Consider the following 24779-nt stretch of genomic DNA (forward strand, 5'->3'; position numbering starts at 1 on the left):
GCTGCAACTTTACAGCTGGGCTTTGTTCATGATGTTAGTAAAGCCTAACTGCTTGCACATGTAAAATGTATTCACTCAGCAAAGAATGTACATTGCACTTGGCGCAAACCGTTTTAACCCATTAATCTTGCTTTGTAGTACAGTGGTCCCTCGGTATAATGTGGTTCACCTTTTGCGGATTCGCTGTTTCGCAGATTTTTTTTGTGTGTAATTTTGTACGTTTTTTCTCTTTTTTTTCTTTCTTTCTTTTTTTTTTAACAGCACATTTTATTCTGCGTTCTGATTGGCTGTAGACCATTGTCAGTCAATCTCGTGCCGTGTCTCCTGCACAGTACAGAATGTGTTCAGCTTGTCAAATTTACATAAATCTTAATAAGCTAGCAGTGTGACTCGGAAGTGCAGTACTCTATGTTTGTTTTATCCCCAACAAACAACAATGTTGACGAGACGTTTTGCACCATCAAAGCAACCGTGGGTGCCTTTGGTTTCATTCTATAATACTGGACTTTTTGTTCTACCAAGGTTAGAACTTTGAAAGTGTTTAAACAAGAGAGAAAAGTGTGAAAATGTTCATGCCTGTGTGAGAAAAGTGTATAAAGTGTGTAGTGAGGGGTTTTACAGCCTTAAAACATCTATAATAATTGTAAAAAATAAAGTTGGCTACTTCGCAGATTTCACTGATCGCGAAATACGTTTAGAACGTAACCCCCGTGATAAACGATGGACCACTGCACACCCCTCTGGCCATGTGCTTTACCCACCGGGACTTGGAGTCCGCTGTGGTAACTTGGGAAGGTCTCTTGTAGCTTTGTTCCCACTGTTCACTGCGTATGAGGAAAAGCATAGAAAGGACTGTTATTATTTTTCCTGTAACTATTTGTATTTTATGTTGTTTTCTGGTTTAATTCAAATTCCAGCTGTTATTCAGCATATTGCAAAGCACAGATCTTTTTTTTTCTTCTCTATGTTTGACTTGTAGCTTACTGCTAGGATTCTCTGAAGGTTCTATATAGTTGTCATTGTCCTCTGGATTTATGTAGTCCTCCTAAAAAGCAACAGAGACAACATCCCCACATTCGTTGGAAGATATTTTAAAATATGTAGTGAAATGTAACTGAAATGACACATCAAAGTGGCCTTACTTCATCACTTCCCACGTTTGGGGGTTCAGGGGGTAGCTCTTTGAACTTAGTTGGGCGGAGGGGCTTCTTGGGTGGCCGCTTGGGCGGGCTGTCTGAAAAGGAGAAGCAGAACCAGAAAAAGGGACATCATTTGCATGGAGACAGCTTGGTGTATTGCAACTCAATGTGTGTTTGTCACACTTCTGCAGAAATGTAGGGATGACTGCAAAAGAGTGAGTTTCAAGGCTATAGAAACTTTATAAAAAGAAGTCAACATTGCGTAAATTTTCAAAAGCATCATCAGTGAAACAAACAAAAAAAAAAGCAAAGAAAAAAAAAGCATGTATGTATAGTGACAAAAAAGGTCAAAGGACTACTGACCGACATACTCGCCCCTTGGGAAGGAACCAGAGGGAGGTGCGGTGAAGACTCTGTGGCTAGGAGGAGGTTCGTAGCTGTCATCATCACGTGGATCCTCATATGTGTCATTGTCCTGGAATAAACACGCTTTTAATAGCAAGCGTATCAGCAAGTGTAAGAATCATTTAAAATGAGCATTTTTCTAACTTACGTAATCAGAATCCGACAGCTGATCGTCGCTTTCCCTGTGGTCATCTGTAAACACAGAGGTTTAAGGCATTTTCGTAACAAAGAGGAAGAAATCAAGATGTGGAAACGCAATCGTTGCTGTTATTAAAGCCAAATTTCTAAAAACAGTAAAACCTGGCAACCAACGAAACTCAGCAGGTGTTAGAGCACAATTTTAGAGTAAAACCTCAAAACTCAGTGTTTCGGTTGTGGAGCCAGTGATGTGTGTCTCCTCACCTCTTGAACTGTAGACTAAAGTCTCTCAGTCGTTTAAAATGATGCAATTTTATCATTCTGTACTTTTACACTTTACTTTTGTGTAAGTTTTATACAATTAAGCAAAGAGGTTATCAAGCCAATATCTGAAAACAGGTGATCTGACTGAGCTGCAGTTTGTTTAATAGTAAATTTGTACCTTCAAGCATGGACACGGAGGCAAAAAAATCAAAGATGTACGTTAAAAAATAATAATCCAGCCTGATGACTTGTAATTCAGATGTAAATGTTTATGTCTAATGTGGTGATAGAGTTCAGGAGATTATTTCATAGAAAGCTAGCAGGTATCGGCAAATCAAAACTGGAGAGTGATAGCAAACTTCTCTTCTTTCAAAATGTCAAATTTGTGTTTCTAGAGTTAAAAATACATATGGCTGTATGTGTACAGATTGATTTCTTTAAAAGTTTCCATTCCTACAGTTGCACAAAGGAGACACGTGGGACAAAGTCTGAAACCCCCACGCTGTACAAAAAATAAAAATCCCGTCCAAGAGCATCAGAAGTCAAAAGAAACTTTGTGAGTCTTAATGAGATGAGTCAGAAACGTCAAAGTTATATATTTTTTTGTAGCAAGTGTCCCATTGATGTCTCTGTACTGGGATAGGAATAACACAAGGAGCCCCGCTCAGGTGAATCTTTGTGCCCTGTACAGACATGTAGATTACAGTGACCTGTAATCTACATGTCTGATTCCTTCAGTGTACTATATGGGCTAATGACTCAGTTCTTACCTCTGTAGTCTCTCGCCGGTACTGTGGGCACCGGTTTGTTTGTCAGCCTGTCTCTCACACACACACACACACACACACACACACACACACACACACACACACACACACACACACACACACACACACACACACGCTGTCATTAGACAACTCGGCAGTGGAACAAAGTGCACTCATTGACCACTTAAACTTAAGCAAATGTGTGTTCACTTCATGAAGGCTGTAAAACCACAAAAGGATGACACGCACAAATGCAGTTAGCAGTCTTTTGCAAACATAAGACACGAGTTGAATAAATGGCCTTTGTGTGTCAGTTTCTATCCTTAGCGTGTTTTGAGGGGACTCATTTCAGGAAAGGAAAGTGAGAGAGATGCCATCTGTTTTAGTTATTTTTGCTTTGCGTCTCTTTTTCCAACGGTTGTGAAAGAGGAATCGACGTTCTCCACTGGTGCATGTACACAAACCGCATGGACTTTTTTTTTCTTTTGCTTTTAGATCACCAGGCTTTTCTTTTCTTTGACTGTAGCAGGACAGATAAATTGATCAACTGTGTAACTTTCCCATGCAGAAAATCAAAGCTTTCATTCTAAGAAACTGACCTTTTTAGTTTATTCAGGAAGCTGCCATCATTTTTCTTGATATCTTGAACGATCTTCTGAAGCTGCCTGGAACGCAAACATAAGGTTTCATACAGAAGTCATAAATAAATGCAGTTGTACATGCACATGTAATTTGTCTTGTTTCTCAGCTTTAAAAAGTACTTTCCAAAGAAGCATTCACATAAGTTCCTCATTTCACTTTTCCAGACAGAGTTTAGAGGCATTTTGCTGAATACAATGAATACAAGTCTATATGGACATTTTTGTAGTTTTACAGTGTTTTGTAATGAATTGCAGAACATATTACCAAGCAGAACATAAAAAAGATACATAAAAAAAATCATAGCTTTGTTTTTCTTTTTTTTGTTGCTAATTATACTCCTTGTACATTTGAAACAAACTAAAAATTGGCTTAAAGCAACAACGCTCACGCGAAATTTACAACAAAACCCATCTTCTTACCGGATCTTTGCTGTGGCAGGAGCAGCCAGTTTACCTAACGTATCCATGTTCATGTTTGATCCAAAAGTTTACATTTTTCGGGCCACATTCCTGTCATGCGGTAAAGGTCGACTGCCGAATTTTTCGCAGAATTGTAAATGAACCCTGCCTTTGTTTAGTCACGTCCTTCTCACACAGGGGAGGGAATTTGCTCGAGCCACCTCTGTCAGACAAATCACTTCTCTTTTCCACTCCCCTTCTCACACACACACACACACACACACACACACACACACACACACACACACACACACACACACACACACACACACACACACACACACACACACACACACACACACTCTCAAAAAGTGTGAGAGTGTCTTACATCACATCTACCTTGACTCACTTCAATTCCACCCTTCCAAACACTGATATTTTACCAACTGTAGATAACTTCATATATAGGAAATTTCTAGAGAATGACTTCGAGTTATCGGTATGTTATACAACAGATTGAAAGGTGACTTGGAACTTGCCACAATTACACGTACAACTCTGCTAACTTCCTCTAACAGAGTGTTTTATTATTTAACACTCTGTTTCAACTAATATATCTTTGTTAATGCATGTCTAACTTATGCTTTTAGCCTTAAAAATGATCTGTTGTTAAGGTCATTATGTCATGGAAAGTACCATGTTGTAACCCTGTTCTATAAAGAAGAAGGAAAAATAACAAGTATGCTGCCTCTCATGTTAGCCTGGAAGGAAGTTGATTTACTACAGCATGTATGCGATCATCATGGGAATTTCTTTTCTCGGTTTTTGTTTTGCTAAAAAAACGTCTACTCTGCCTTTAATCATAGTCAGAGGAAGATGTAATATGAGGAAGTTGTGCATGGTAAGAAAATACCAAGAAGTAAAGAGACAACTTTGGACTTTTAAGGTAATATCTAAACAGATCTCGCAATGAGAACAGAAGTCAGCATACTGTATGAGGACAGTCATACCATAAGCCCCAAAGAAGCCAAGAAAATATCTGACATCATCATTACACCACCACCTCTCGCCTGAACAAGGCAGGACGGATCCATGACCTAACCATCTGAATGCACACCTTGCTTGGTACGATTTGTTAATTAAGTTACAGTTACCTTCCTATCAGCTCAAATCTCTGACCTCTGGCATTGAGTTGTTGAGTTTTCACCAAGAGAACGGCCTGTCACACAGTTTCTTGCTTTTGGACCATTCTCTGTAAACCCTGGAGATGGTTGTGTGGGAAGATCGCAGTTGAGCAGCAGTTTCTCAAATAGTCAGACCCTCCTGATCTCACAGCAACAACCACAGAAACACTCAAATAACATTTCTTCCCCATTTGAATACACTAGCTGAACTTCAGCAGGATATCTTGAATACCTAAATGCTTTGAGTTGCTGCCATGCGATTGGCTGTTTCAACATTTGTGGTAGCACGCAGTTGTACCAGTGAGTGTATAAAAATACATGCGAACACAGTATGAGATATTTAGTCTGTCACTTCACCTTTGTCACTTTTTTCTTTCTATATACGGAAGCGTGTGTCCATTTCATGTTACATAACATGTGAAAGTGTTGCAAAAAGTGGCTTTTCAGATTGGATTTCGTGTGCTCTGAATCATACTGTGCATAGTGTGGACCTACAAACTGCACGGTGCTGCTTTTTTCAAAGTAACTTTATGGTTTGACAAGTGAATGAGTGATGGGATAAAAGAAAATAAAAGACCAAGTATGGAAGTTCAGGGCTTCCAGTTTTACATTTGAATTTGTAGTTGCTATTTTTTACCAATTTTATTGGTAAATAAAATATTTACATTGTGCAAATATCTGGAGACACTCTTCATTTCTTTATAGTTTGCAAGGAAAGAAGTGCACCCATTTATGGAAACAAGTGCAAACATATGGAAACACAGTATATAGGGCAAAGCAGTTTGAACAATTCTAATCGGTAATTGGTATGACCACCTTTATTTAAGAAAAAAAAAAGCAGGAACTCTCTTAAGAAAACTTGCATGTCATTCTTTTAAGTAGTCTTCAAGAGTAGTTCTCCACGTGTCTTGAAGGACATTCAAAGCTCTTCTTTGGCTGCTTCTTGTTTCGTTCTCTGTCGAGATGATCCCACACTGTTTCAATAATGTTGAGGTCCGGGCTCTGGGGAGGCCAATCCATGACTCATAGTGTGTTTTCTAACCCAGTGATGCATCAGTGTTGGTGGACACACTGTACACTCACACAGAAATAAGCCAAGTTTTCTTTCTAGCTAATAAGTCTTTGTGAATCACCTTCTTGGTGCAAAAATACTATTTTAACCCTGTCAAACTGCGTTATTTTTGGCATTTCTTGGTATATTTCACTAAACAAATGGGAAGAAATTGTCTATTTTTGTTGCTAATGTCTAAAGAATATCTACAGATGCAGATTTAAAGTGGTTATTTGGTAAGATGTGTTTTTTTTCAGCTAATGACTTTTGTACATGCTTTTAAAATGATGAGATAAATATTTTTACATTTCACTCTAAGATTTAAGTACAATATGTTGTATTTATGTTACAATATTTGAATTTTCCACGCAAGAAAAGTTTCACTTAGATTTTAATAATGCATAATTTTCAAGAAACACGTAATAATTAATTTAATTTTTTATTTTCTAGTTTAATTTTTTTACAGAGCATGCCGGTTGAAACAAGTAATTGTAGCTTAATGGTGTCTGTTTATATCACACACACGGGAATACATCAACGGGTACATACCATACAAACAAGAACACACATGCAGCCACATGTGCAGGTGCAGTCAGACACCCTAACTTCCCCAAACACATCTGTGCATGTACACAGATCCAGCTCGGAAACGAGCACACACACAAATATTGTAATTTCATTTCTGCTCCTTCTCTTATTTACACATGAATACAAGCAGATCTGGGGCAGTCACACTTTATCATTTGGAGTCTACTGCTTCTATAGGTCAGTCTTCTAATGTCTAATTTCGGTTGGCCTGGGTGAATTGTAACCTTGGTTTCCTGTACTTACTTACAAGAGGGGCAACCAGTGTGGTTTTCTGCTAATGTAGCCCATCTGCAATAAGGTCTGATGTGCTCTGCGATCAGACACGCACTCCTGCACACTTTGTAATGAGTGGTTATATTGTTGTTGTTACCTTCCTTAATACAAATTTTATTTGTCGCATGCACAGTACAACATTTATTGAACATGTAGCGAAATGCTTGTGTCCGAGCTGCAGACATAGCCGCGCCATTCCAGGGCTTTTAGCATGGAGCTCTAGCCAGGACCCTTACTGGATACCGGGAGGGAACCGAACTTGTGTGGGAGTCACAAACAGAGATGGGCAGTAATCTGTAATCTGATTACTTTTTTCAAGTAACGAGTAAAGTAAGGGATTACTATTGCAAAAAAGGTATTTAGGTTACCGTTACTTTCCCGTAAGCACACTGCGTTACTGCGTTACTGCGTTACTAAAACCGGGATTCTTTTGTGAGTGTCTCATGACAATGACGTAAGCGAGTGCGACGTTCGTGGCAACAGCTGTGTGCAGATCAAGAATGGATAATATATCGAGTGTGGGAGAGAGTATGATAAATTTTGAGGTTATTATATCATCTTATGCCATGTTATACCCCTAATTAAAGATTGTGAAATTATTATGTAGTTTTAGTTTGCATTATTCTCCTGACTTAGAAAAAGGGGATAACTATTACATTTAATAAACTGATTTGTGTTACATTAGACTGCTGATTTATTGTGAATGAGTGATATTGTTTTATGATGTATGATACTGCGGCATTATAAGAAATACTGTTTTCAGAGAATCATGGCCTTATTTGTCTGATTAGAAAGGAACAGAACATACTGCACAGGAAGCCAAGGTCATAACTTAGGCTCACTGAGAGAGAAAGAATGTGGATGTTTAGGTTTTATGACGCTGGAGGGGGGCTGAAGCTATAAGAATGTGAGAAATGGTCATACACCTCGAGATCTGCTGTTACCCTCATCGGCACATCTCCCATCCGGATGTATTGCGCAAAAGTGTTGTATGAAATAATGAGAATTGTATGGAATAAAATGACTGTTGATTGAGCATTTATACACCGTTCTTCCTTCAGCCCAAAGATCAAAGAATTGGGAGGATTTAACACCATGCAGTGTTTAAAGCATGGAAGTACTGACCTTACTTTGAGTTTGATTCGTAAAAAGTGCCAAAAACATTAGCGTCCGCTGCTCACTGCGTGGGAAGAAAACTTCTTTTTACAGCGGAAAAACCCCTTAACTTCCGAGCAAGCACCGAGTGTGTTACCACGGAATGGTAAATTCACAAACTTGCGGATTCTTCCACTGACCGCTGCGGCAAACCTGCACCAGGGCAAACCTCCGCCTGCCCCACTCCTGCTACAGGTGAAAATAGAGCAACAGAACCACTATATAAAAAATAAAATTTTTTGCGTGATGCATAAAGTTAAAAGATTAAAACTAATAAAACAAATTTTAAAAAGAGACTTTTCCATTTGATTACATTTTATATGATAGATTAGGCAGAAAGTAGAATTTGGCTGAAAGATCTATTGCTTTATCACCTATTCAGGTTGTAAATCATGTTTCTAAAAAGTAACTAAGTAACTAATTACTTTCGAAAATAAGTAATCAGTAAAGTGATTACTTTTTTGGGGAAGTAATCATTATTAGTTACTGATTACTTTTTTCAAGTAACTTGACCAACACTGGTCACAAACCTAGCCTTTAGCTGCACCTGTCCTCCAGGTGCCGAGGTTATGAAGCTCAAACTCATAACCTCGGCAACAGCACAGTGTTCTGTCATATAAGTACCGCGCGCTAACCGATTGCGCCACTGGAGCTTCCTGTCAGCTGAAAGCAGTCAGACCATTCTCCTCTGACCTCTGATCTCAAGAAGAGCTTTTCACTCAGAGAACATTCACTCACTGGATATTTTCTCTTTTTAAGAGAAAAAAAATGCTTATGGTTTGCAGTTTGGCACCAGCATCCATGATGCTGCCCATGCAATCAGCTAATGAGATATTAGAGTTAATGAGCAGTCGAACAGGCGTACCTAATGAAATGGCCAGCTAGTGTTGTTGTGAAATGTTTTGTAGCTCTGGACAGAGAGATCAGTCAGCCTGTGGTTTGTTTTGTCAAACTGCAGCAGCAACAATAAAAAGAAATGAGAGAAAAGGAGAACTGAAGGACGGAGACGGGGGGAGAGAAAAGGAGGATATGATTGAGGGGTGTGATGACAGAGGTACGAGGGTGTTACTTACGGCTGGTGGATGAGACTAAACTTGCTCAAGTCACTTTCACTCAGGTTCTGAAAGAACATCAGAGAAATCAACTGTTAAAAAAATGTGACAGGATGGGAGGAAAATAAAAGACTACAGAGATCACAGATCGCTGTGATTCCTTTCAGCAGAGATGATACGGCGAGGATGTCACCTTTACTGGAGCAGAAGAGACATGAATGCATTACCTCTTTAGGAACAAAAGATGGCAGCATCTCACTTAGGGCCTTTTTTGGAGGCACATGTGCTCAAACTTCGCTGTAGCTCAAAAAAGGGCACAGTTTAGCCACATTCAGACACGAACCTAAAAGTGCTGTTGGTAACATACTCCAGTAATTTCACAGGAAAGCTGTGGGCTGAGCGTCTTGCTTATGAGCCCAAATATCTACTAACACAGGAGAAACATATTTTTTTTTTATTAACAGAGTGCTTTTATAAGAATTAATTCTAAACTAAAAGCTGATAGAAAATAATTTTGAAATCAACATTAAATGAACGTTGGCTGTTTTGTTTGTTGTCGCCCTTCAGGTTTGGCTCGCTCGTCTTAATACAAACAAGTCCCAACCATATTATCATATTACCCAATTTTCTAAATGATCTCACATTAAAAAAAAAGTTTAGCCGACTGCGCTTGTATTAGGTTTTTTTTTTTTGTCGTATTCATAATGTCTGTGTTGCAGTAAGGCGTTTGTGATTTGTAAATGAAAGGAAAATGATTACCATAAAATATGCAACAAATTCCGCTAAATTATGTATTCCCCTCTTCATTCATAATTCATTGCTCCAGGTCGTTACTTGCTCTGTCTCTCTTCCGTTTTAAATTTGCTGTAATGTAATGAGGATCCACGGCCACAAATGTTTGGGAAAAGTTGGGAATTTTAGTTTGCGAGACGTCACGTGACCCGACGGAGGCGTGTCATAACAGGCTGTAATATAAAGCGTCTGAATTTAGCGTAAGAATGATGTATAATTGGTCCTTTATTCAATAAGTATGATGTGAAACCTGTGTAATGATATGCTGTTAAGCTGATTAAACAGTAGCTGTTTATTTATAAGAGAAATCAAACAGGGAGGGGAGTTAGTAATTCAGCTCACACTACCTTGATGTGTGTGTTTCGGTTGAACAAAAAGCCGCATTACCTCTAGGAATAAGCCCATAGCATAGCTGAAGCACTTTAAGACTGAGATTGGGATTTAATCATCTGTAAATTTAAAAGTGAGATCGCTTAATATGAAAGACTGTGCCTCCTTCAAAGCACTGATCCTTGCCCTCGCAGATACACACTTGATCATCACGCAGTCTTACAGGAAGAAGAAAAAAACATCTGTATAAAATCAGACTTAGCCTTTTGACACCGAATGAAATATCAAATAGTCTGCCCCAGTGGATACTCAGGCACAGCTCACACAGTGAATTATTTATAGGAGTGTCTGTGCTTGTTCAAATGAGACACAACAGCTCTACAAGGTGCATCCGTTCCCTTTTTTCCAGTAGGCCCAGAGTCCACGTTTTATCATTTTAAAAATGCTCATGGTCACACTGCAATGCTTTACATGCTTTTAGATCTTCCGTCAGGCCTGTTAGTAAATGTGAATGGGGCATTTTTCCTTTTCACAGTCTTCTTGTAAACCATTTTTTCATTGTCATGATGTGACATTTTTAACCTTGACGATACTGATAGTAGCATTAGCAAGATAAAGGCTATATCTGAAATTACTTCCCTGTGCAGTCATTCATGCGTATGTAATAAACCAAAGTGAGATTTTAGCTTTCATTTGTAGAAGTAGTTTATTTTTAAACAGGGACAAGTATGTCACATGAACCAGGCAGCACACAATAGCATTTATAGTCTAACCTAGTTTGTAATGGCCCTCAAAATCAATACCATTCATAATCTATATAATAAATACACACATTTAAGAGGTGGAAGGGAGCTAAAACTGCTAAAAAGGTGGAGAGCATGTTTAAAGCAAACAAGCCAAGCAGGCCTGGCAAAAACCAACCCTAGGGTGGGTTTTTTCTTGTAAGATAAATGAGGAAATTTTCCAACTGTTATTTAAAAGTGACTCAAAACTATTGATGGTAATAAACACATTAAAATCACAGAATATCCCACTGGAAAGTCTACATTGCGTCAGTGTGAAATCTCGGTTTCACCCTAAACCAGGTGCACAGCCGACCACTATTCTTGTTTCTGTTCATGAGTGGTTTGCTGTCGGAGTGGCAAACAGCAAGGGCAAGGGTCTGACGCACCGAACATTTGTTAATACTTCTCGTTGAAACGAGTTTCATTTCACGATAGAGAGAACAGCTTCGCAGCTACACGGCCACAAAATTACCCCTCGGTTCTTTCACGGCAGCTGCACAAGGTCTCATGACTGTCATTAGGTGAGAGACTTTCCACATGTTCACAAATCTACACTGGATGTCGACAAGCTAATTCTGGTTTAAGGTGTTTTTCCTGCTTTGTGGCTCTGTTATCCATTACGAGGCAGCTGTGTCAAAATTCAAATTAGATTCAGTGAGACTAAAGAATTACTGCTTATTACGCTGAGGATATATTATTGCAGAGTGCCGCTGTAGATTTTTAAGGCCAACGGCAAAACAGAAATATATACTGCTGGCCCGTATACAAGTCACTTTATTAGGTACACCCTACAGCTGCTCTTTAACAGGTGGAACTGGGAGCATCGCATTACGGACACGAAGCTGTGATACTATCATGTAAGTATGGATTAAAATCTCTGAGGTATGTTTCCAGCACAAGACACTTCTGAATGCAAAAAGCAGTCCAACCCTGCACCTAATAAAGTGGCAACTATATGCAGATGTGCTATATGTGCTCCATAGGAAGCATCTGCAATGGAAGCATATGTGGGTTTTTTTTCGAGGGGCCTTTGTTTGTAATGTCAATGTGATACACCGAAGCTGAAAGTGGCTTCCCCACATAGCCGCCACACACAGGCGGCATTACAGAGATGGAAGCTGACAGTTCTTTTGATCTTCTGCTTCCACATATCGCTTTTAACCTGTCTACCTGTGTGAGCGAATGTGGCATCAAAAAGACAGAGATTACCTTTATCTGCGCTGCGCTGACTGTCTGTCATTCCGCTCCGTACTGTATTATACAGCCATCCACCGCTCATACGGAATAAAACTGTTTTTCTTTTCCCACCTTTCATTCTTACCGCTAAATCGTGACCACGCGTTGTGGGTGCAATGTGAATAAGATGCATTCGAGGCAGGAGCTGACGATGACGTTTCCATATGAAAGCAGTTCAGATCTGTGTTGCATGCTTACACTTTAAAAAAAAAAAAAGGATTTTATGACCTTTGCTCCAGCCACTGTACATCACATGAATATGTAAAATAAGCCAAAGGCAATGCTCAGCAGAAGCATGCTCGCTGGATGACATTCAGATACCAAAGTGCAGGCCCTGCTCTGCTTCTGGACACACGCTGAGCTCCTGATGAGTCAAAAATAACTTACTACAAATGTTTCTTCTTCTTTGCTGGATTTTAAAAACCTGTAGAAGAGGCAAATAATGCCTTTAAAAATTCTCCGTTTATTAATAATTAGTTGTTTCAGTGATGTCGCTGGAGCGTCAACAACACTGCAGTTGTTGTCAAATGTGATTTTAGGTCAACACAGGCAAACACAACCCCTTCAAACAATACAAAAACGTATATTCGCATATTTTCGGAAGCACACTGATGATTCAACCACTGAATCTTTAAAAAAGGTTGCTCTTGTAAAATAAAGGAAGTGACATTACACTGCCAGGGGCAATTTCAGGATGTTTGTCAAAAATAGAAGAGGAACTGGATAGTTGCAATGAGCAGCGTCACTCGTAGTAGAGAAAGTAAAGAGCACCATCTGCTGGATTTCGTCAACTGAAAATCCAAACAAAACCTTTCTCAAAGACACAAATGTCTTTACAGTAATGACTTTTTTCAGATATTTTCCAAATATATGTATCTATGAAGCTATTCAGTCAAACACAGACAACTTTATACACTTTCTGTAAGCATGCTCATAAACACCAGTGAACATGTAGTGCCATAACTCTTCTGTAACGTTCCAGATCTGAAAAGTGAAGCTTCTGCATTCTTTATCATTACCATTAGGGGGCGACCTTCCTGGTTGTTTGACAAAGACTGGTTGTCTATAGGAAAAGGATTCCACTAATAACTTCAGAAAACAGTTTCTTGACTGGGCTGTAGTATAAGTTGTGAGTTAGAAATCTTCTCTGTCTGGTTGTTTTGTAAATTATGGTTACTTGTAGAGCCACTAATGCTTCAGGATCCACCTTGTGATTGACAAGAGTGCTCAGATTTTTCAGTCAAGGCCCTTGCTTATCACACCCCACTTCACTGTGACAGCCAACATGCTTAAAGCCTTCACAAACTAGCAGGTGTCCATATTTTATATACAGTCAAAACAGCCTAAAATCAGCTTGCTAATATATTCTAGTAGCAATGCTAACAAGATGATACTGATGGGAGCATTTGATTGGAGGGACAACCAGGAGGTAATCAAACCACAAATATCTGTACTATAGAACTTAAAATAGCGAATTATATAACATGAAGTATTATATACAGTCTATGATTTGTGCAAATTGCTTGCATATGCTACACAATAGTTAAAAATGCCAACCTGCTTGTGGAGCAAAGTATAAAGTCAAGAGCAAAACAAAACACAGAATATTTGCTGCAAATTTTATGCCCGTGAACCCAGTTGTTGTTGAGCCACTTTGCTCTGAACCACAAATGTCGACCTCCTCTTGCGGCACTGGAGAAAAAGTTAGAGGTTTACAAAAGTCAGCGTGATTCAGCCTCTGAGGACACCGAACAGCAGAAGGAAATTTCATCCAAAAGTGATCCATCGAGAAGCTGGTTGGGGATTTTATTTATAGATCAAATTCCTTTGCTGCAGTAAAAATACTGGCTAAAAAAAAGCTTAAAAGTTTGACTGGGGAATGTCTGTCAGACACCGCAACCTTGAAGCTAGTTAAACTACAAAGCTGGGCAGCCACTCAATAAAAGCATGGGTTTACTTAAGCGTGCACTGGCTGGATCCATAGCTAAGGAGATCTATCAATCGATACACATACTGTATGTATATGTATATTTCAGATTGGTGATGTTAACGTGCACATCAAAGCCTCTGCTCTGAAGTATTAATCAATTTGACTGATAAAATCCGCATCTTTTTTTTTTGAACTATGCACTTCAGTGATGCAATATCCCACCTAAAGTAGAGTTAGCTCAGGGTCATTGAATAATGAATAGGCGACTAGGCCGCTGCTCTAATTTAGAGCGTGGCAAGAAGTGTGCATAAGCGTCCACTTAAAAGATGGATATGAATGAAAGCTTCTTCAGGCTTGGCAGTGTGTGGGAGGTTTTTACTGAAGTATTATAAAGATCCCCCAAAACACCAAATATTAGGGAGTTATAAACCCTCACTTCAGTTATTTGCTGCATAAAATCCTCTTTAAACAGCGTTCCCCCTCATGACTGAAGCAGATTTAGAGATACTTACTTAAGTAAGTGGGGATTACAGCTTTATTAGCCATGAGACTCATTTCACACTCCTTACTCTCTCCCGAACAGGGGCACTCAGCTGCGCTCAGTTTGGCAGCCTGCTTCTCGGTAGCTATGAGAAAGGCCTCAGAGATTGTACGCAAGGCGTGGATGATGGAGACAGAGCAGCGAGGGTGAAACCAAAGCAGAAGTTACAACAGATACACAGACTTCCACATTAGCAGGGCCACAGTTTACACAAAGAGCAAGTGTGGGAAGTAATGCAACCGGCTTTTGTCATGTTTCGTATCCTGTGAACTCTCCTGTTTTTCAACTTGAAACGTGCTTTTAGATTCATAGTAAAAGTGTGTTCGTCAAGCAGTGACATTTTAACAAGAAAACAATAAAAAAAATGTCTGCCAGAGTAACAGAGAGTGAGAGTGTTACAAATAAACCAACCTCAACTGAATTTTTTTTGTGTGTGTGTGTGTTTTCTAGCAAAATGGCATAAACAGCTCGAGGAAATGTAATTATTCTGCTGCTGTTAATGTCATAATCACAATAATAACAACTGCTCGCCAGGATTTGACCATTTTAATTAGAATAACAAACTGAACACAACCACAACCCTGATATGATCCTGGGTGGATTCGTAGATTATGTAACTGTGTGGGAGAAAGAGCCATTTCTGGATTATTCAGGTACAAATGAGGAAAGACTCACCAGAAATCTCTGTCCATTAATTTTCAGTCTGTTTACGGTGACGGCGCATTCTTGCATATTATTCTGAGGAGAGTAAACATATCCATTCACTATTTTTAAATGACTAATTACACACACTTATTGAATCAAACAAACATTTAACTTCCAGTCATCTAATGTCCTGGTCTTACTTTAACACTTTAGCCGCTTATGTGCATTAACATTAACATTATACGTGACCCTCAGAATGAACTGGTGAATATTTAAAGTGCGACAAAACACAAGCATCTCTCCCATTTCCAGTGGACTCACCTTATACAGTAAGAAGGCTACTTTTGCCTGGTCCCACCCCTCGCACTCCTCTCTGGACGGCAGGTTCATTTCTGTCTCTACAGGGAACCTCTGAGTACGAGTGTGCTTTTGGAAGTACAGTAATAGACTGACCCGTCACGCACCGCGGCTCTAGCGCAGCTTCAGCAGGGAGAAGTACACACAGCAAGGTCACCTCATTAAAACCAACACACGTTTCCCGTCTCTCTCTCTCTCTTAACCCATAAGTGGTGTGGCAATTTATGTCTTCATAAATTTTAAAGTTGTCCCATACAATACAATGAGCCATTAACGAATAGGGAAGCGGGGACTTCCTCGTTCTATATAAATACTTCTGAAACAAAAGTTTCATAACAGTGGGACTTAGTTTTTTACATCCTAGCTCATGCCTGCTTCATTTACAGTTAAATAAAGGATTTTGATTTCAGGGGACTCATGAGACTCTTTAGGTTGCATTATTCTCTGAAGATGGCCACAAATAGAGTGCATTCCTTCATTCAGCTTTTTTTTGGAAACTTTGATAAGTTTAAGTTAACCTAATTACGTTTTTTGTTATATATATATTTTTGTGTGTGTGTGTGTGTGTGTGTGGGGGGGGGGGGAGAGATACTTTCAGGTCAGACATCACTACTTGCCATCCTACCAATGCCATTTGACTAGAGTGCAATTACTCTTGCAATGCAAAGTGATATCAGATGAGGACATGGACAGAACAAGTGGTGGAATGTAACTTAATAGAGCCTGCTGCTAATATTTGCTATTTGCATGATACACTGTATTGCCGTAAATGTTCATATGCCTTCGCACGCATATGAACTTCAGTAACATCCTATTTTTAAACCATAGGGTTTGCAGCTATAACAGCTGACCACCAAACCCAGACTCGTCCTTCAGATTGCCAGATGGAGATACGTGATTCATCACTTCAGAGAACATCTCTCCACTGCTCTAGAGTCCATTGGTGGCGTTCTTTGTGCCACTGCATCTGATGGTTTGCATTTGGCCTGGTAATGTAAGGCTTGGATGCAGCTGCTCGGCCATCAAAACCCACTTCCTGGAATGAAAGTGGAGCTTCCATTCCGCTGTTCTTGAGCTTTTAAAGACTTGTGTAGCTTTTTCAGTATGTTTTAACCATTTTTAACATTTTTTTGGAGCAGCAGAGCAGTGCAGTTAAAAAATTCTGATAAACTGACTATACTGTCGTCTTAGCAGAAAGAAGTTAAAACGAGTTTTAAGCTAATTGGAGCATGTATCCCATCCTGCCTTGTATCAAGAGCTCAGGGTGGTAGTGCAATGTTGTGGGGAATATTTTCCTGGTACTCTTTGGACCCTTTAGTGTCAACTGAGCATTGTTCAAAGGCCAAATCCTACCTGGGTATTACTGCATACGCTGTCCATGCATGCACCCATGTTCTGATGGTTCTAACAATGCACATGTCACCACAAAGTGCATCATGTCAAACTGGTATTTTGAAACTTAAATTAAGTTAAAGTTGCAAAAGGTTGCTAGCTACAAATTGTCTGTCTGTCTGTCTAATATGTGGAGGTCTGGCTACTTTTTTATTGTATTTCTTTTGATTCCAGTATTGTACGTGAACTTTCTTTGAGCACAGCATGCATTGTTTGAATATTTGTGTGCTTGTAATGGCTTATTATAGTCTAACAAGACTATAAAACCCCAACACAAGAGTTGTGTTGGGGTAAATTAAAAAAAATCAAGATATGACTGTCACTTTGTCCTTTCTAAATGGAACTGAATATGCACCATAATTGTAATTATTAGACAATTTTCTCTTGCACCCACGGAGCTACACAAGAAAGGTGAAAGAGAAATTGGATTCATTGCTCGTGCAACGATTGCTGCTGGCAGTGTGAGAGCCATTTGTCTTAGTGATGTTAGAATTTCATCGGTCTCACGTTTGGATGGGGGCCAGCACCCTCATATACAACTGACTGATTGGGATGGCGGATGGGTGGGGGTAAACAGTCAAACAATTAGTGGCGTCTGCCCCGTGACACCCGTTAACCCCCAGAACTTGGTGGTAATGAGATCTGTGTAATAATTTCTGTGTAGCAGACAGAAACAAGGTGTGCTTATTAAAGTGACGAAATGAACAGAGCCTGTGGTAATTAGATGTAGAATAAAGGCCTGTAATGATTTCATCACCCTCGCCTAAATCAACAAATCATTGCTGTTTGGTCTACTGAAGCAGATCCATTATTGCAGACAATTACAGCAAAGACCCGCTGAAACCTTTTCTTTTACATTCCTCACCGCCATAGCACAGGAATCATAACAACAGGAGACAACGGCTCATGCTGTAATTACCTCTTTGGAAACAAAAGGAATAGATGAATTCAGCTGATTAAATCTATTTTCAGTCTGCATTTCTGTCTGATCCATATGCAGCCGTATTCCCCAGATAAACGCTCCTAATCATCAACGGCTTGCGTATACAGTACCTGTATGTGTGCAAAGGCCGTGCACGAGCTTGCGGGCTCTCCGGGGAAATGCCCACAACGGCTCTCAGTTTTAGGCAGTAAGCTAATTAAAGCGGCAGAGCAGATGGTGCAGGCTTGGTCCGGACATAATGAGACGGTGAGTGGCGAGACGAACTGGACATGGCAGGACAGCTGTGAGGGGTTTGTGAGGTGACCAGAATTCAGGCGTCTCCCAGGAGCGAGAGGCCTCGCTGGCAGTCGAGAGGAGCAGAATTTAAAGTCCATGAAAACTTTATGAGCAGCTTTTTAAGAAGAAGAGGAAGAAGCAGCTACTGGATCAGTAATTGTTTACTTCCTCCAAGTGTGTGTTTGTTGAAAATGCTCCACTGGAAATGAGTAATACCACGTCAGCACAGTGTTTTTCAAAAAAAGAAATTTTTTTTTTATTTTTTTCTCCCGCTCACATCCTCAATCACTCGATCTTGGCAGGTGGTTTTTGGTAAACACCAAATCCTCAACACCTGTTGCCAGAGGCTTTTCCTGTCTGCCAGCTCTCACCAACTCTGCTCCCAAATATTAAAAAAAAAAAAGAGAGAGAGAGAGCCACAAGTGAAAAAAACAACTGCACCATTACCAAAGTAGGTGTTTCTTTTTTTCCTGGATGGAAGTTAAGTGGCGCACAACAACACCGACACAAACTCACAAAAGCGGCGATTCCTAGAGGTGCAGAAATACTTTAGAGAGCTCATCTCAGAGATGTTCCACACTCCTATTGTGCCTCGCGCGAGGAAGAGGTCAAGGCCGGCCGAAGCAAGCGCTCCCAGGCGTGAAAGGGTGAAGTTTGAGGATGTCAGGCTGTACCTGGTGGAGAGGAAAATGGGCCGCAGCAGGAGAAGCTTTCTGACCGAGCTGGCCAGGTCAAAGGGCTTTATTGTGGAAGACGTCCTCAGGTTTGGGAACCAAAAAAAAGCTTTTCTCAATGTGAAGCTGAAAAGAGCTTTAGTGTAAGGGGAGGAGGGGAGTGGGTACACTTTTATTTTCTGGGTTTGTATTTGCTGGAAGCAAACAGAGTGGTTTGACCTGGCGGTTGACTTTTGAGGCCTCTAGTTTAACCCTAGAAGCATTCAGCAGAAGCATTTTCTGGCAGTCAAGCTTATGACTTCAAAATTAAATACTTTCCATGCCTACAAAAAGTTTTATTATAATCTGAAAAAAAAATACAATTACAATTTTGTGGAATAATTGCCTGTTCACAGAATTTTTGACTGATTGGAGTGGGAAAAACATGCCAGGACTTCAACACTGAGACATCCAAAGTTACTTTTTGACACTTTCCTGCAAACTTCTTTTTTTCTTAGAAGCTATGGTCCAATTAGCTAAATAGAGAGCGACTATTGTCTCATGAATAGTTAATTAAGAAGGGTTAGGGCATCCATCCTGCTTCCTCTACACCTTAGTGGATTCCCCCCCCTGAGCCATTACTCACAGCTCCACACATAAATACGTTAAAAGCAGGGGCAAGAAATTGGCTAAACCAGCTGCAGCTTGTTGGCAGCCAGAGAACTACAAACAATAGAAGAAAGGAAACAGAGCACACGCAAACTTTTTAATGAGTTTGGTGAAAGTTTTTTTTTTGTTAAGTCTCACTAAAGAAGAGATGTTCTGTGAGCTTGTTCCTTGGGATGATGATTCATCTATTGCACGGTAATTACAGACGCAGCGTGCCTCCGTCGTTTTTTCTGCCTCTAATTGAAAGTATCTTTTTAAAGTCCCAAACTGTGAGCACAGCAGAAGTCCTCCGCTTGACACCAGAGATGCTTTAGAGTCAGGCTTCTTTGTTAACGCAACATCCCGTTATTTAGAAGTCGACTTTGTTTTCAGTGCTGGGCGTTAAGCTCAGAGTTTGAGCTCCTCTGGTGAGCAGGTGTTTTTGTTTGTGTTTTTCATTGCTTTGCTTTCATGTAAAGTGAGGGCAATTTCTCCTTCTAAGTTAACATTAGCTCAAGGTTGAAAAATGGTTGAAGTTGAGCATATGATGTAGGGTGTATGTACAGGGTTTAGGCAAAGGGTCCCAATGAGTATGCTATAACCAGCGTAAGAGCCTGTGTGTGTTTGTGCGCGAGACAGAGAGAGCATGTTTAAATGCGTGTCTAAGTGGGCCTGCCAGCCGTGCACCAGCTTGGCCATGGCAGCATTCCCAGAAACACAGCTTGAGCGCTCCTACGGTTACACTTGGCTTGATACAATTGTTTGAAACCAACGACAGGAAGTAGAGCGTGCCCGCCTCAAACTGACATTAATTCTGCAAGCCGACAAAACTGCTATCAGCTGCAGTTTGATAGCAACACCTCACGTGCCTAGTCTTACACACGTTATAGGCAGGCTGCCTCCAGCATATGGTCAGATGCGCTGCCTGCTTTCCTCCGAGCATAAAGGAACACGCCCGTACACACAGACACACACAATCACACGACGCACATGCACAGAAGTTTCCACACTGTATGAATTTCAAGTCCTGCGTGCATGAACATGGATCAAAATATTGACATGTTTGTCCTGGGTGACTAATGAGCTGCATTACATGCTGTTTCGCAAATGGGAATAACACACACACACACACGCACACACACAGACACGTACTTACCCCATAAGTTTAGGTCATAGGCACCATTTTCCAAACGCTTTGTTTTCTGAGGAACGATGTTTTATCCTTGAATTTGTCACAGCAGTTAGATATGATGTTGGATGTGACTAGGGTTGCCAACCGTCCCTTAAAATACGGAATCGTCCCGTATTTCGAAACAAAAGTACACGTCCCGTATTGAGCTAATAAGGGACGCACTTTGTCCCGTAATACAGTGAGAATCAAAAGTAGTCTATAAATGTTTATGGAATTAACGCTTTGTTTGAAAACATAATTCCCAGCCCCTCTCCTGCTTTGTGACCAATGAGCTGACACCACACTTATGACAATTCGAGTATGACAATTCAGATTACCGCGCATCTCATTGGTCGAGGAAAGGTCGCTTACGGAGAAAATACTGGAAAACAACAGATGACCACAACAACAAGCATGGCCAACAGGAAAACAAACGCTGACACTGCGGTGCAAGTCTCGGATGACAGTACACCCAAAGCTGGGCAGACACTGTGCGATTTTTTCAGTCACGTTATTCAGCTCCTGCTCAAACTGCACGATTGACTCGCAGGGGTTAGAAGTTGGTAGGTCACGATGCAGGTCTCACACTATACCGCCCGATGCTCTGATGCGACCTGAGTGCTCACACTGTGCCTCCATAACATGAAGGTTATAACAGAAAATCTGTCGCTCTCCCTCTCTCTCTCTGTCTTTCACTCACACAGACACACACCACCACCATCAACTTTGCTAAATTGCTAATGAAAAACATTGATCAGGCAGCTGTGATTGAGCAGCAATGTAAATCCAACTATTTTCACGGTTGTTGTGGTCGTGATCATTTTTTGAGGCCACATTGGAAAGCTCATCCGAGCCTTTTCGAAGTTCTACAAGTTGTGCCTCCATCGCTTGTGTCCAGATCACACGCTGCACTGCTGTGCTGCTCCGTCTTTTTCACCGACGTTTACGTGTTTGCGCGTGAGCAGTGTGAGCGCCTGTGGTGACACCTTCACGAGCGATTCATGATCGGGAGCTGGTCGTGAGGTGTTAATCGCTTCTCGTTACCCCACATATACTACACGACGAAAGTAAAACAAAAATCAGTGGCAGAGAATTAAAAACATTTAGCTCAATATGCATCAATATTTATCGTATGCTCGTATTCTAACATATGTTACCCGAGTTCCACTACTAACTATTCCCTCCCACTGAACCTTCATTCCCAATGAAAGCCTTACCTCGACACCCACGTCAAGCTAGCAAGCTAGCAATCACTTCGCAGGCTACCTTCACATTCTTTTTGTTACTTTTTTTGTGGACACTAACACATTTATTCATTTATTTGTTTTCACTGTACACTACCACACTGGATTTTAAATCAAACAATTTGTATGCAATTGAATTTGAGAATTTTTAACTTCGGGCAACAAAAGCGCTATATTAGCAGTGCTGTTTAAGACTTACCGCCACTTTCATAGGCTCAAAAGTAATTGGACAATGGTTTTGGCAGTTGCAACTGAGATTTACCAAAAATGGAAAAGGAGAAAGGTATGGAAAAGGAGAGAAACGTCTCATGATCTGAAGCATACCACATTATCTGTTAAAAATGGTAAGGGTATAGAAAGGGCATGTACGACTAGCATGTGGAACTGGATCTCTAGTGTTTCTTGATGATGTGGCTGCTGATACAAGGTAGCAGGAGGAATTCTGCGGCTATACTACAGTTTTGCAGTGCTTCCCAGTCTTTCTCTCTCCTCCTTGTGTCAAAACTACAAAAGTTGTGTCAACATCCAAAAAGATATGGACATAAATGAATCGAGGAGCATGGAGGTGGTGATGGCAGCTGGGTTGAGTGTAGTCTCTTTTTAAAAGTTATTGTCATACAACTACATATACTGTATCGTGTGTTCTTGAAATGCACTTTGGAAGTCATGGCTTGGTCAATTACTATGCTTCTCTCCAGCTTTTATTTCAATAAGAGATATTTTTATTTATATAAAAAAAGTTGTCAGTTATTTGGAGTGATGGCAGGAGTTACTTTAGCAATACATTTAACATTTTTCACTAGTTTTTGTTTTAAGAGTAGGTCACACCTAGATCTACCGTTGGTTTTTAAATGTGCTCTATAAATAAAGTTATTGTATTGCATTGTAGATTTGCAACAAATAGTTCTTGAATAAATAAGTTGGATTGATGCCCTGCAGTTACTATATTACTGAGCACTGTGTTTTGGATGGTTACTATATTGTCAGCTGACATTTTCAGGCCATTTCGCCATCAGAGACAGACTAGGCAAAGAGCCTCGAACAACTGCCATTGCTTGAAAAGTACTATAAAAATATCTTCCTCTTATAGCTTCCTCTCCTCATGTGCATTTCCTACATTTAAAGGTTGACACCATTCTCATGGCGTCAGGGTCCCACAGGGAATACAGTGCACTGATCTAATCTATTTATACTTTATTTAAGACTAACCTTTCAGAGCTCCAGCTTTTTAAATGTGGATTAATAAAAGAAAAATTATTTTCCTTCCAGTAGCGATCATAATTAAGATATTTGGACTTTTGGATGGACAAAGCGTAATGGTGAACTCCAAGACTATTTTCAGATTTTATTACAGATAGTTCCTTTTAGGTGGGTACAGAGACCTGCTCCATAACTACGCCTCTGTTCATTCAGTTAAAAATAACAGTTTGTATTTTAAAAAGCTTATTTAGGCTTCTTATCAACAAACAAGTTAGATAAAACTCTAAATCAAATTAGCCAAGTCCACAGCTTATCTCTTTGATGCATTTATTTTATCATTATAATGAAAATATATTGCACTACTGATCATGTATATGCAAACAAAAACCTCACTGTGGTGTAAAAGTCTGTTCCGGGCATTCGCAGTCTTTGATTAGCTTGTTTTCACTTTTGGAAAGGACAGAGGGAAGCTGCTGACAGGAACTGGGCACAAAGATGACTCAAGAGAGTTCTCCATATCAAAGCCCATTGACTTTGGCCTGTCCTTGTGTCTGAGCTCAGAGTCCCAGTGATTCAGGGAAGAACAGTCTGGTTCTGGCTTTGCTTTCTTGCTCATTTGCATGTCAATCTGCCATTTCACATTCTGTTCAGCTACATATTAAGATAAGGGTCTGAATTTTGGGGATATACAAACATAGTTTGAAGGAAAAGAGTGTTTTTTTTCTTCATAATCTTAAGTCTCGGTCCAAACAGACAATTCAAACCACTTTGATTTTTGAGAGAAAGCAACCCAAGAGCCAAATATTGATGACTGTGGTTAGACAATCATTCACGTTGAGCCTTTGGAGATCATAGTTGTGCCGCTCAAATGTGTCTGTTTGAGAAGCTCCTTCAGCATGTCTTTGCACTGAGGACAAGGAGGATTTTTCTGCAAAACACTAACAATCAGTGGCCAGACTGCCAGTGATTTGACCAATTAGGCTTCAGTCTGAGCTCTGCTGGGACCTCCCATAAGGAGTCTTTCCACCGTTTTATCCATGCTAAGAGAGAAGAAGAAGAGGAGGAGCATGCCGAGTGTGATTATGCACAGCTGGGCAGCCTGATTGGGTTTGGTTGTATATTCTGAGGCAGGAAGCACAGGGGAGGAGGCCTTGATAAAAAGCCTGTTGAGATGGTCTCGGTGGAGATGCACTGGCTGAATGAGTTCAGCTATCAAACAATCGAGAGAGGCACTGGGGGTCTGTGGTGATTGTTGTTTACCCAGTGTCGATCCCAGAATGACACAAGTTAGACTGCAATGCTGACATCTGAGCTGCATTTCAAAAGCTTCGCTTGCACCCCTTGCTCTTTCTAAAAGCTGCCGAGTCCTAGACGTGAACATTTTTTTGTTAAGACAAGCAGCGAAGGAAACCTTTCGATCAAATAAGATGAAGGCATCCCGTGAAGCAATCCTACTAATCCATAAAAAGTCCCAGAAAGCTCCCGTGTCGTTCAGTTTTGACATTTGCTTTTGTGATTTTTGTTGTTGTTTGTGGTTAGAAAATGTTTGTCAAAGATTAGCTAAAATTCATGAAAGATGA

The 24779-nt window shown here is 40.3% G+C and overlaps 2 protein-coding genes across 4 annotated transcripts in view; one reads left to right on the forward strand and one right to left on the reverse strand.

The window, feature by feature from the left end:
• Nucleotides 1–15787, reverse strand: part of blnk (B cell linker) — a 24953-nt gene extending 9166 nt beyond the window's left edge. Inside the window, exons 1-10 of one of the 3 annotated variants that reach the window (XM_085428823.1) lie at nt 15637–15787; nt 15346–15408; nt 9078–9124; nt 3313–3378; nt 2717–2763; nt 1693–1736; nt 1503–1614; nt 1143–1234; nt 985–1045; nt 762–824 (exon numbers count right to left, since the gene is read on the reverse strand). In XM_085428823.1, coding sequence (XP_085284949.1) covers nt 762–824; nt 985–1045; nt 1143–1234; nt 1503–1614; nt 1693–1736; nt 2717–2763; nt 3313–3378; nt 9078–9124; nt 15346–15408; nt 15637–15705 — 664 coding nt within the window. In that variant the 5' untranslated portion in view covers nt 15706–15787. Of the gene's footprint in view, nt 1–761; nt 825–984; nt 1046–1142; nt 1235–1502; nt 1615–1692; nt 1737–2716; nt 2764–3312; nt 3379–3774; nt 3936–9077; nt 9125–9815; nt 9899–15345; nt 15409–15636 lie in introns of those variants that run through there. The other 2 variants (XM_085428824.1, XM_085428825.1) reach the window with 2 other exon arrangements.
• Nucleotides 15788–18852: 3065 nt separating this feature from the next.
• The window catches only part of dntt (deoxynucleotidyltransferase, terminal), a 105084-nt gene continuing 99157 nt past the window's right edge, over nt 18853–24779 (forward strand). Inside the window, exon 1 of the mRNA XM_085428828.1 lies at nt 18853–19046. Within this exon, the coding sequence (XP_085284954.1) occupies nt 18853–19046 (194 nt within the window). The remainder of the gene's footprint in view (nt 19047–24779) is intronic.

Source organism: Rhamphochromis longiceps, linkage group LG13 (genome assembly GCF_057381845.1).
Source record: "Rhamphochromis longiceps isolate RC_006_pf linkage group LG13, R_longiceps_female_GT1.1, whole genome shotgun sequence".
In the NCBI taxonomy this organism is placed as follows: Eukaryota; Metazoa; Chordata; class Actinopteri; order Cichliformes; family Cichlidae; genus Rhamphochromis; species Rhamphochromis longiceps.